This window comes from Gallinula chloropus, assembly GCF_964237585.1.
Source record: "Gallinula chloropus genome assembly, chromosome: 1".
In the NCBI taxonomy this organism is placed as follows: Eukaryota; Metazoa; Chordata; class Aves; order Gruiformes; family Rallidae; genus Gallinula; species Gallinula chloropus.
In genome coordinates, this window is record NC_140085.1 from 65,570,760 (window position 1) to 65,583,638 (window position 12,879).

At 41.2% G+C, this 12,879-nt stretch overlaps 1 protein-coding gene across 1 annotated transcript in view; it reads right to left on the reverse strand.

Moving 5' to 3' along the window:
* The window catches only part of TSPAN9 (tetraspanin 9), a gene marked incomplete at its 5' end in the record, with an annotated part of 94,322 nt that extends 87,570 nt beyond the window's left edge, over nucleotides 1–6,752 (reverse strand). The window contains one exon of the mRNA XM_084279176.1: nucleotides 6,387–6,752. Coding sequence (XP_084135302.1) covers nucleotides 6,387–6,752 — 366 coding nt within the window. The remainder of the gene's footprint in view (nucleotides 1–6,386) is intronic.
* Nucleotides 6,753–12,879: the final 6,127 nt, after the last annotated feature.

Consider the following 12,879-nt stretch of genomic DNA (forward strand, 5'->3'; position numbering starts at 1 on the left):
CTTGTTGAGTCATGAATCAACTCATCATTTATCCAAAATAACAGACACAAATGGCTCTCACACCTAACTACAACTAGAGTAAAAAACATTTCCACAGTGAAGGAAAAATAATTAAAAAGCCCTTGCCAAACACACACAAAAAAATCCCCCAAAGCTGCCTGAATAGAATATGGTGTTAGCAAAGTGCAGTTAGTGAGAGGAACGCTGTGAAAAATGCCATATCGGAGGTTTTCCCTATCAAATTGGAACAGCTTATACCCTAAAAACAGTTATGGGGGCCTCACCATCTGCACTGACCAGTCTAACTCAACTCTGAAGCAAACCTTGCTATTTTAAATTAAAACCAGTCTCAGGCCTCAAATGCCATTTCAATGTTTTCCTGTAATGTCACCGTGGAGGCTTTTAAATGGACTTTACTTACATCATATTCCCTGGGACACCACCGTGTTTGAACTCCGTATTACCTTTGCCTCTCTTACCAGCCAAAAACATTGGCATGTTAAAACTTCGACCTGATAGCTCCCCCCCACCCCCAAGGTGGACGTTTGCACAGACACAGCAACAGTGCTACACCATTGGGAGGGGAAACTAAAACCAACAGCAGCAACCTTTCCACTGCTTACCAAACCCCTACTAAAAAAATGATTTCTCTTCCTGCCAACGTGACTAAAACCATCTAAAAGCTTTTTCCAGATTTCACTGCCTTTGCTTGTTTTGGTTGGGGTTGTTGTTGGTTTGGGGGAGGAGAGTGTTTTTGTTGGGATGCTGTTGTTTGGGTTTTTGTTTGCTTGCTGGTTTGTTTTACTTTCACAGGATTGTGCTGCAATTGTCACGGCACTGCTGACTCGTGTCATGAGACTCAAAATACGACAGAAGTAAATATTGCTATTATGTCAAGAGACAAGCATCCCAGGGTCACTCCTACTGTCATGATTCCCTGGGTCAGAAAATGGGGCACATCAAGATAAGGCAGATAGGGGAAAGACAACAACCAAATGAGAATTTGAGATAGGGGAAAGACAACAACCAAAAGAGAATTTGAATGTGTTTCTTCCCCCAAACTGTCTGTGTATAGCAATTTTGTTCTTGTTTCAGGGGCAAACTGTCCACCCCACTTAAAGCCCAGTGATTACCTTCCAGTCACGCGTAGGGACAAAGTCTCTTCACCAGATTTATCTGCCTGTCCAATAGGTTCAGTGAAGCATTAAAGCGTCGTACTTCAAACTAAACAGCGTGCTATAGTCTGTGTTCCAGTTTGGTATAAGGAAGTATGGATTACCTTATATAAACCATTGTAAAGTTCTTAGCTCTTTACAGTGCCAATAGCTCTGACAGACCGAGAGAACGGACGTGTTCCTTTTCCTTTAGTCTGATCTGAGACTTTAGTAAAAGTGACCTGCATGGCTGCTGTACCACTGCCTTTATGCTCACCATGAAACACAGAATGCTGCTTTTAATCTAGAGAAAGCATATATATATATTTATATCCCACTGCAAGAATAAATTAGATAACTAATTAATGCAGAAAAATAGTCTTCAGGAGCAATAATCCTTATCAATTATTTTAATAAGTCTCAGCGAAAAGTTTGCTGTATGTGACTTTTTCCTACTACATTTGACCAATAAGTTTCCAACACATCTTTTTCTCTTCCAGTCTTCTGTTTTAGCCAAAGAAAAATATTCCCAACCTATTATAAAATTTACTTTCAAACTGAATATTAAATATCTGAATTTGCAAATCTGACTTAATTTAACTTTGATAAATAGCAACTTCCGCTCAGAATTATACCATTAATAAATAGGTATTGTTCCTAGGAGATTATTCTTGGTAGTAGTTTAAACATAAACAATTGAACAAATAAACCACCCTAAGGATCTTCATAACTATATTTAGTCTTTCCTTACCTCTACCTGGAACACAGAAGATGAGAGATTTAATGATCTTGCCATACATTCCCCCAATAAAATGCATTTTATATTAAACTTAAGCAATTCTGAAGTCTAATGAGATGTGTATTATAAATGCTTCACTGTACATTGATTCATTAACCTTAGTTAAATGAACAGAACGGCCCACAATTTAACCACGACCACCATTTACTTGCAAAGTTCTCTAGTGAATTTCTGATAACTTATCACTGAAAAATTTCTTTTTTAGGACCCTATGGAATTCTCATTTCACAAGTGACATTTCTTTTTTAAAAATATGGTTTATAAAATTTCCACTTTATAGCTGGTAAGATTTTCTGATACATTTTGAGAAAATAATTATCATAATCTTTTTCTCTAAAAAAAGCAATGAAGTGAAATTTACACTAGAGAGAAGTATACCCTAATGTTTATATTTGGTGATTACCTTTCTTGAAAATTAAACTGCTATTTGTAGCAGTAAAAATCAGTGTTTTATTTCTTCTGCAGAGGTATAGTGGCTACTTTGGAATCTCCATATATTTGCACATAAATATTCTTGAAGGCAAACTAAGCCAACCAACATTTGTAGTCGCCCAGTCCCTTTCAAAACACATTATACACTTAGGCTGAATTCAGTGTAAATCATCGTCCACACAATTAAATACCATAAGCTTCCTTAACCCTGAGCTCAGACTTTCCTAATCTCTAAAAGAAAGCAATGCCAGATGGCCACGAACAACTGCTAAGAATCAGAGGGCCACCGAAAAATACCTGAAGCTTTTAGTGCTATAGTGGAAAAACACCTTCTGCTTCAACTTACTGCTGGGCCCCACTTTGATCAAGCTGCTTCGCAGAACTCGGATCTCATGATCCTTCCATGTCAACCAACACAGGTGCTACTAATTTTGAAAAGCTGTATTTTGTTGTTGTCAACCTACTTCACAAACACTGAATTCCTGCTGGGCAGAAACAAGGCACCACCTTTTTACTGTCGTTATTGCAGTGACAGCACGTTTGCTACGCAGCGACACGGAGAGGCCGCTAACTGTCGCACTTCTCCAGCCATCACCTTCCAGCACGTATGTAAAATGTATCTAAAACAGCACGCACAGTATATAACATACATATATAATGGGCCTTCAAATACATATACACATATGATCTGGCTGCCAGGCTGAAGGAGTAGTACAGCTCGCTGCCACATGAGGGACAGATGAGGTCCCTGTCTTGTTCTCTGCGTCAAGCAGCAAATAATGGGAAAGGATTCCTCTTTTCCTACAGAATACCTTTATTTGGGACAGTGCTGAGAACGTTCAAGACAATAGTGGTCAGCATTGCCAAAGGATACCACCAGTCTTCATTTTCAAAGGAAGCACCTCAGAAACACCATTTTACTGTGGCAGAGCAACACTTCCCCTAAGACAAGCTTTCTGCTACTACAGGCTCAGGACAATGCAGCTTTGTGGTGAGCAGTCTGGTCAGCTGGATTGCCTATTGCAGCTGCACAGCTGCTAGGCTGGCACTTGTTTAAAGACCCCTGAAACAGTTTTTCCACCTCTGTTTCCACTTGCCTAAGTCAGCTCCTGTATATAAAAAAAAAAAAACCAACCCAAAATGAACAAAAAAAAAAAGCAAAGCAAAATGCTTCTTGCTTTTGTCAGAAGATAACAGTGTGGAAGCAGTCTCCTTGCCTCTGAAGACCAGGAGTCTCATTCTGCTTTGAATTACAGGTTCAGAAAATGTCATGCATGAAAATGAGTCTTCTCTTTTTACAAATAAAGCACCTTGCACTGAAAAAGATGACAGTCACTGCTCAAGAGCAGGCCACAACTTCATGTTTGTGCACTTGGGTTTCTTAACAGAAATTCAGAAGGAAGCAATGAGAACAGGCAAACCTGGGAATGGAAAAACCAGTTAAGAAGGCAGACAGGACTGCAATAATGGGTCAGGGTAGGAGTAGAGGGCACTGGCAGCGCTGCATGGGGAACCCAGAGCTGGGCTGGCAGGTGAGTTCAGGGCAGGAGGGAGAGATACTGCAAGTGCACAGCATCAGCAAGGCGCACGCACAGAGCCAAACATCCAGAATATCTCAAGACAGCTGTAGCAGAACTAAAGTTGATTCCAGGTACAGAGTCAGAGGCGGCAAACGACAGAACACCTGCCTGCAGCATGCTTCATTCCAGCTTGCCTCTCCGTGAGTAAAGAGAGGAGATAATATCGTTCATCTGAATGGCTCAAAGCAATAAAATAGCCTGGGTTTCAAAAAAGTAAATAATCTAGCAAGACTGCAGTCCTCTGGAAGGATGCATGGGAACATCAAGCTTGGCTTGCAAAACTGAGCATAAGCCAGCTAAAGTGAAGAAAGGGGAACATCTGAACAATTTAACCCAGGGTGGTGGATCAAAATTCCTATTGTAAACCACTTTGAGAAGTACCTGACATGTTGCATTTAGTATTTTTCTATAATCTCTCAGGTTCATCATTCCAGGGTACCATTTTCATTTTGTATAGCCTCATTCAAATAAAAAAAAAAAGCATTTTTAGAATATTGGACAGAGATGTGGTGACAACATTTAATAACAGAAAGAAAAGTGGTATAAGCCTCACAACAAAAGACATGGTAGGGAGGGCATAAAGGGGATTAAGAGGTAAGAGTTGAAGAAGAACAGGGTACTGGAGAACTCTTCCAGATGGCATGCTAGTTTTAACCTAAGCAGCGATGTATTTGTGTAAAAAGCCCAGTGGGAGCTAAGCAGAGAGAGATAAGCATGCAGATGAGATTTGAAATATTTTATGTGAGTTCAAGGAATGGAAAAATGGACTTTGAAGGTCTGATGCAGAGTCAAGAAAATTGCTGCTTCGGAAGAAGATAAAAGCAAAAAAAGATATTGCCTCTAAGAAGGTGAGGGGTAAGCAATATCCAATGATAGATCGCACAGGCAAAGAGAAACGATACCAGGAAAATGCTGATCCAAAATTAATTACGATATATGGCGTATGAAAAAAATACTTCCAAGGTGTCAAAGTAGTGCAGCATTGGGTCAAACAGCCAGTTTGGTATAAATCTGGTGTCTTCAAAGTGATTTTTTCCCCAGAAATAGTTAAGGCAACTTTCTGGTAGGTTTTATGTACAGAGAAGACAAAAAAAAAAGATTTAAAAAATCAGAAGTGAACTTTAATCGGATGTTCTTCAGTGACCAGTTATTTAAGCATGACTCCCACAAGTCCAGTGAGCGTAGCATTTCGGTCTACTACTGATAAATCTCACTGTTACGTGAGTGGTTCAACGCTGTACCAAATCTCCCATTAACTCTTGCTCTTAAAGGTCATTTCAGTAAGTGGGTCAAGATAAACAGAGAAGCTGCTAGTAAGACTCCTAATTTGAACAGAGATATCTTTACACCAGAGGTAGCTATGTGAACTAGACCGTTAATGCCCCTTTTTTCAAAGTGAATCCAGGGATGGTGTTTTCATTTATTTATGAGGCATACTGCATATTTCTGGATCACAACCACAACACATTTTGTTCATGTGCACACACACCACAACCATCAGGAAAGCAGTGACCTTTGATTTCAAACTAAGCAAACCCTTTCATATTGGGCTATATTCAGTATTTCAATTAGCCTGTGATTTCCTCAACAGTACAGTTCACTCAAGGATGCCTAGGTGCCAGATGACTTTTCCTCACTCCCTTGTACATGACAATACTTTGCTCAAAGTAGCCATTATGCTTTTAACTTGCTTGCTGAGGCATTGTTACAACTCCTCATGCCTCTTGGCTGATGGAGGAAAATCAATTCTGATCCCTCAGAAGCAAGTGCAAGTCTCCAAGTTCACACGCCGCTGTGGACAAATGCATCTGAAACTGAATCCAGATTAATTCACCATTCCAGTCATTTCACATTTATGCCGATACCTTAAGAGGTTAGAAAGTATGTGATTTATTGGCTTTTTAATTGGGGAAATGGGACAGGACTTCCTTCGAATGAAAAAGCAGTTTGTCAAATGAAGTTTACAAAAAGCAAATGAGATTTATGGTGACAATGAGGAGAATGTCTTTAAAGTACAATGAGAATGTTAAATTAACCTGCAGCTTAATGCAACACGAGGTATTATAACAGAACGCAGAAATCCTGCCGCTGCAGGATTTTAATGCTACAATAATTCTGCTCTTCCTTAAAGGGCAACAATTCTGCCTTTACTTAGATAACCCGGTTCAGAGCACCTATTAGAACAGCAAGTTTGAGGAATTCAGTAGCCAAACTACAGGAACCAGGTGGTAATAAAGACATTGAAAGTACGTACATTTTCCCAACAGACACAAGTTTAACACCGAAAATATTCCAAGCAGGTATGAGAGGGAGGGAGGGAAGGGGGGAACTCGCTGTACTGCTTCAAAGACGCACCATACACATAATGCAGCAGTACAGGATACACTAATGAATGAAGGCAACTGAAAAGGCAGTACTCACCCAAAATATTAAATTGAAAAGGAACATCATGTATTTCAAACAACACAAGCAGCCTCTTGCCATGTTGCACTTCTTAAATTCTAAAAGGAAAACAAAGGATAGATCCAGGTAAAAGACCACGTATTTGCTGCCTTTGGGTGCGTTGTATTTGTCACTTTTTACGCCAGTCCCAGTTCCGATGCCGGTCCCAGTTCCGACCCCAGTGTGGCTCTGTGTGCGTGATCCAGTTGTACCATAGAAAGCTCCAGCAGTAAAACCTCGACCAAACTGCCTCCCTGAGGTAGAAGGTTTAGCAAAATCTGAGTCTTTGCTATCCAAAGATGGACTCCGGTGAATTGAAGAATCCTCACTACTTGACTTCTCCATGATCTCTCTTTTCACAGTTGTCAGATTTAATGCATAGCATCTCTCAGCACTAAATGCAGTGCCTTGCAAATGCCACAGTGCAACAAGAGCTGTCCCTGTTTTGCTTCCCTTTTTCTCCGTGCATAAACCAGATAATCACTGCAGAATTTATTCACTGCATTGTTGCTGGTTTTATTTTTTTATAGCAATGTAGGCTGTACTCTGTCTATCTGTGGCATGGATTTATACACTAATATCCCGTGCAAGAGCATACTCATGGTTTATCTTGATGAATCAGTTATGCAGGATTTCAATTTTTATTCCAAAGAGCCATAAGTTCTTTCTCTCTGCTCCTAGTCTACAGCCCTCTCATCTATAGGCAGCAGATGGTCCTCGCATCCATTTCCAAAAAGCTTCCGCAGTACACCTGGGAGACTCTCCTCGAGCCGGAGCACCTTCTTTGCCCTCAGCTTCCCTCTCCGTGTCTCTCTGACTCCCTCTCTCTCTCTCTCTCTCACACGCTGCCTTTTTTCCTTCCACCCATCTGCAGCATCTCATTCAGTAACCAGCTACCGGAGCGCAACTCTGTGTTTCACCGCTGTTGCCGTGAAATCATCAGCAACTGCAACCACTGGGCATTTCCCACAGAAATCCCTGACCTAACTATCAAGTAATAAATCCACCCTCCCGCTCGCCCCTCCCCTCTGCTTTCCATCGGGCCAGTTAGCAGAAGCCTTCTCCCCCAGGGCACGCCTCCATGACATAATAGGATTAGAATTACTCTTGACTATACAAGTGCACAACAGAAAATCTCTTTAAATGTCAAGTACTGTTTAGCTGTTCGTAAGCGAGAACTGGGAGGCAGTGATACTCCTTTAATGCAACAAAATGCTGGAAAAGCACGGATTAGGCAGACAGGTGTTAACCTCTCCCTGCTCGTTAAATTAGCAGCGACTGACGTGTTTTTTTACTTTTTTTCTTCAGGCTTAAACAAACGGCACGGGACAAGGAACTGGAACAGGCTGGCACCCAGCATCCACGGAGCAGGCACGCGTCTCAGTTAGACGTGCACATAATGCGATGCCATCACCTGTGATATCATCAACCAGAAAAGCAGAGACACCGTTTCTTATGGGACCATCGGTCAACTCTTAGAACTCTCCAGACACAAGGACATCCCAACCTGCAGTGATTCGCCCTGTAGTTCGCTATTACCCTCCAATTAGCTGGTATGTTAGAGACCTTGTGTATGGCAACAAGCCGCCCGGCATCGCAGGTAGTCTGTGAGCGAGGAGCGCTGACGCAACTGCCACGCTTCTCTTCCAAACAGCGGCGCAACGCAACATGGCTGCCAGGACTCTGAAAGGGAGGTCGTGACCGCGCACGTGTGACTCTGCGCATGCGTGCAAGTGCTGGGAGGGGAAGTAAAGGAGTATTTCGGGTCATGCCTGGTGCTGCCAAATTTGACGTTCTGTTGTAAGCATAAAAGCAGCACGCTGAAGGTGCGAAGAGACACCCGGGTTTAAAATGCGGGTTCTTCTTTTATATTGTTAGGGGAAGACACCGTGAAAGAAATACAGCTGCCAGAAAACACAAGTCACGCACAATCTTCACCTGACCCTTCCACATGCATAGTACAAGCCACTGTCAATTATTTTATTGGGTAACTTTAAGAAAAGATAATATAATATTTACTCAATCTTAGATATCTAACATCAGTATCAACACCCTAAAGCAGTGCTGTACCTTCTCAGAAGAAGCCTGCCAAGAAAAAGATGCCTCCACTATAAAGTACTACATGCCATGAAATACCCAGTATTATGTGTCTGCAGCATCTTTTTCTCACCCCTTCTGCTCTAGAATCACATTCGAAGAACAGGCAGGTCCAGTCCTGTATCAAAAGGGTTTATTCACTTTGCTTTTCAAAAGTCATTTTAATAGGACCTGCATCAAATGTGTCCGTCAGAATGGCGACTGCAAGATGACCACTTGGCACTCCTGATGACAGCAGAAAAGGCTACACACAAAACATCCAAGTGAAAGCTAAATTAGCAGTGGCCAAAGTAGAGTGGGGCGTTTATGTACATTTCTGTGGTGCACATGGAAACCTCAGTGCAAGAAGTCATCAAGAACCAACTTTCTTAAAAAAAAAAAAAATCCATGGAAGAGTCTTGTAGCCAGGTACCTGCCTTAGACACCTGAGCACACAGGATAAATTGTTTTCAAACACACAGCCAGTGTCTTTGTATAGTTTTAGAAATCTGAAAAAACTCTTCTGTTTGAAAATTCACTTATTGGCACTATAAAGTTGTGCCACTGCAATCCTAAGATGAGAGATTTTCGGTGTTTTTTACCTGTCACAATAAAAACCTGAGTTCTCAGCCAAAAAATTATGAGAATGCAGAAGTATTTTTAAGCAATTTTCCTGTTGCATCCATTGGTTTACCGTAAAATTTACACTGAAGTGGACTAGCTTAAGGAAAATAAAAATTAAAATGCTGGGCACTTGTGAAAATTAATGTAATACAAATATTTGCTTTTTCTTCCCACATGAAGTTACATGGCAATAATAATTAATCTGTCCTCCTCAAGGTTAAAAGACTGAAAGAATATTTTGTAATAAAGAAAATCTCTGCAAATCCATTCAGAGTTTATGAATACTGGAAACATTCATATTGGTGGTTAAAATTAAAAGCAACACAGCTCCCCCATAAACCTTCCCCCTCTCGCCCCAAAATTTTCATTATTAGACCTCATTGAAGTTTCCCAGTTTTCTGGTTTTGCCTTCAAATACTCCAAAAGATTAGTCTCCCTTATCATTATTTGCAATGCATGTTCCATTAAGAGTTCTCCATGGCTGGTCTACATCAAGGTTTCTTCTTCAAAACAACCAACCAAAGACACGGGTATAGCCAATACCCAATAGCTTCAAAACCCATAGCTGAGCAACAAACATTAGGGCAAACACAATTCCAGCTCTGCATCCCCTCTTTCTGTGTACAAAGGAAGCATACGACCCTCTGACAGTGATGCTGCTGTCACAGGGAGAGTTTACAAGCTTCCACCATTTGAATCTGCAGCCACAGAGCAGCTTTACAGATTAGATGCCACTTCCTCCAACTCGGTATTTATGTAGCTCAGTTAATAAATCACACAGAACATATTTGCTGGGGAAGAAAACCCTAAACAGCAGTGAGAAAGCTGTAACTGGTTCATCCAGCATGCTTTGACTGGCCACTGCACTCATCTCTGTCTCAGATCATGACTTCAGCGGTAGATGCTGCCGCAAGGCCATTCAACAGCACCTGACCGTGGTCGCACCTGACAGCGGAACCACAGCACGGGAACAACGACCGTTGCCTTCACAATGGATCTCTCCTCTGTTAAGTAAAACCAGGGCATGAAAACCTTCAAAAGCTCACTCTGTACTTCATTAATCTTAGATTACCAAATCACAGAATTTCGTTGCAGAGGGATCCCTCCACGTCAAGAAAATCATGTCAGTCCCACACACAAATGCCTGGAATAGGAAGGCAACAAGCAGGAGTATCACATCTAATGGCTCAGCAGAGCATTAAGGGTAAGAATTTAGGCCACTTTCAGATACCAGGTATGAAAATCAACATCACAATGGGTGTAGCAGAAGAATGGAAAGGTATTACTAACAAGGCCCAAACAATATACATTGGTTCTCCTAGTGAACCTGATTTCCTGGGTTCCCTCAGGGAACAGTCCGCCGTAGTCCTCAAAGTACAGATCCCAACAATTTCAGGTTTTATTTGAAGTCACAAAATACTTAAGATTTTTTCTCAGCCCCTAGTTCCATCTCACCAAAACTTCAGTGCTAATTGTGCCCAGCTACAGTGCTCCTGAATACCTCTGTTTGTTTCTGCCCTCACAGAATCACATGGTTGGAAGAGACCTTTAAGATCATCAAGTCCAACCATTCCTGTCCTAAGCTAAACCATATCCCTTAGTATCTGATCTACCCTTTTTTTAGACACATCCTGGGATGGTGACTCAACCTCCCCTCTTCAGCTACTTTTGCACAACTAGCTTATGGAATCACGCTGCAAAACAGAGCAGAAGCTGACCAAGTTTATACACATATTTAGAAACATGTATTTCTAATGATATAATATAGATATAAAACGTATTTCAGCAATATATAAACACTATGCTTGTTTTTCCTCTTGTAAAAGTTCCAAATTCATTTTACAAGCCATTTCTGTAAATGATCTTGCTGATCCAGTCAGAGGGAGAGGGACTACAATAGGCAAGACCACGAATAAACACTGAAGGCTGAGCAAAAATATCTTCAGCTTTTGTTACAGACTCACATGATCCCTGACCTGAAAATACAAAACTCTGGGAGTTTTTTGTACGGTAAAATAGAAACCCCAGTCACCACAATATACTAGCCTTTTTTGCAACTTGTTAAATACTTTACCTTGCAATTTCTATTATGTAGGATTGTGCTACCATCATCATTTTCAACACGGGGAACTTAAGGACCAAAAACATTTGCTGAGGATTAATAGGAAATGGGTGACAGAAAAGCAAACTGAACCCGTGCCTCACATGGCCTTGGCTATTATACTAACCATTGCACCATTCTCAAATTCATTATTTTTAGAAATCATGAGTTTTAGTAACCCTGCCACATGACTTCAAAACAATACTGAGCCCTGCGGAGAGACACACAGACGCATACGCTATCAAGGGTTTAAGAGATATGGTTCTTAAATTCATTCTTTTTTGCTTTGAATGATACTGACCAAGCACTCAATTATACAAGCCCTCCTCGGGGTACGAAAGGTAAACAAAGAACCAAGATTGCTGAGTATAAACTCAGTGACTACATCTTTCCAGTCACTGCTCTGAATCCTGGAAGGTCGTGAGAAGGAGATACGGACCAAGAATTGGAAAGAACAGCTTATGGCTCTGGCGTACAGTTGTATACATACAGCGGAAAGCTTGGGTTTAAAAAAACCCCACACAATTGATTTTGGAATACATGTAAAAGGAAAAGAATGTCCAAAAAATCAAACTGAAATTAGAATCTCATGAGACAAAAGCATGGCGATCTCGGGGCTTCAGTGCTCCTGCTTCCAAAACACAGCTTACAGGCTCCAGCAAGTGAAAATACCTGGAGTTCACAGGGCTCCAGGATTCACAAGGCTGCAGGATTTATAAGCAAGAACCTGGATGTTTTGAGAGTTGTAGCCCACATCCTGGGACCTCCCAAGCTCCCAGCTTGCATGCTGTAAATCCAAAGTATTCTACCCATCTTGGGATTGGACAGAAACAAAGTAGGTTTCAAGGACAACTTTGCATGGTAGACAAGTTTTAAAACCTGACTGTTTTTCAGAACCAAATATCCCAACCCATGTTTTACCACTGACACACTTTCATTTCCCAACAGGAAAAGTATTCCATTAGAAACAGACAGAACTACTGTCAGGTCAGGTTTGGAGTCTCTAATCACTGATCCTAGCTTCCCACATTATTTAGAGTATATGAGAACAGCTCATTTGTTACAAATGCTAAAAGGAATCGCTACCAAGCATCTAGAGAAGAGTGAAATGCATACTTAGTTTTCTTACTTAGCATGAATATCAGTGATTTCTAATATATTCATAAAACCACCACTTCCTTGGGTGCTTAACGGACAGATGACCCAGGAAGAAACTGAATTAATTAAGAAACAAATTTACTCTCAGCTGGTACCTGCAATCTGACCTGTAAATTCTTTTATAAAGTTTTGTGAGAGAGGATAAAGAAAAGTTAATGCCTTTCTCTCCTCACATTGTAGCAGGACGAAGCTCATCTAACAGGCATCATCTGACCCTCAGTTCCACTTGCAGAAGAAAGCCACCTCCAGGGCTAAAAGGACCGGGCTCCAGCTAAAAGGACCAGGGACAGGTAAACTTTCATTGAAAGTAAGTGGAAAGGAAAACACAAGACACTCAGATGAGTTCTTAAGAGGCTAGGCTCCACATTCTGGGACTCCAGCTATCGTTGGCATAGCTGAAGGAGGCCTGGCACTGAAGCAAGAGTGGGACACTACAGGACGCAGGAACCATGTGAAGGAGCATCCCTGAGAAGACACAGAATTTGAGAACTATGGGGAAAGAATCTGTTCTTA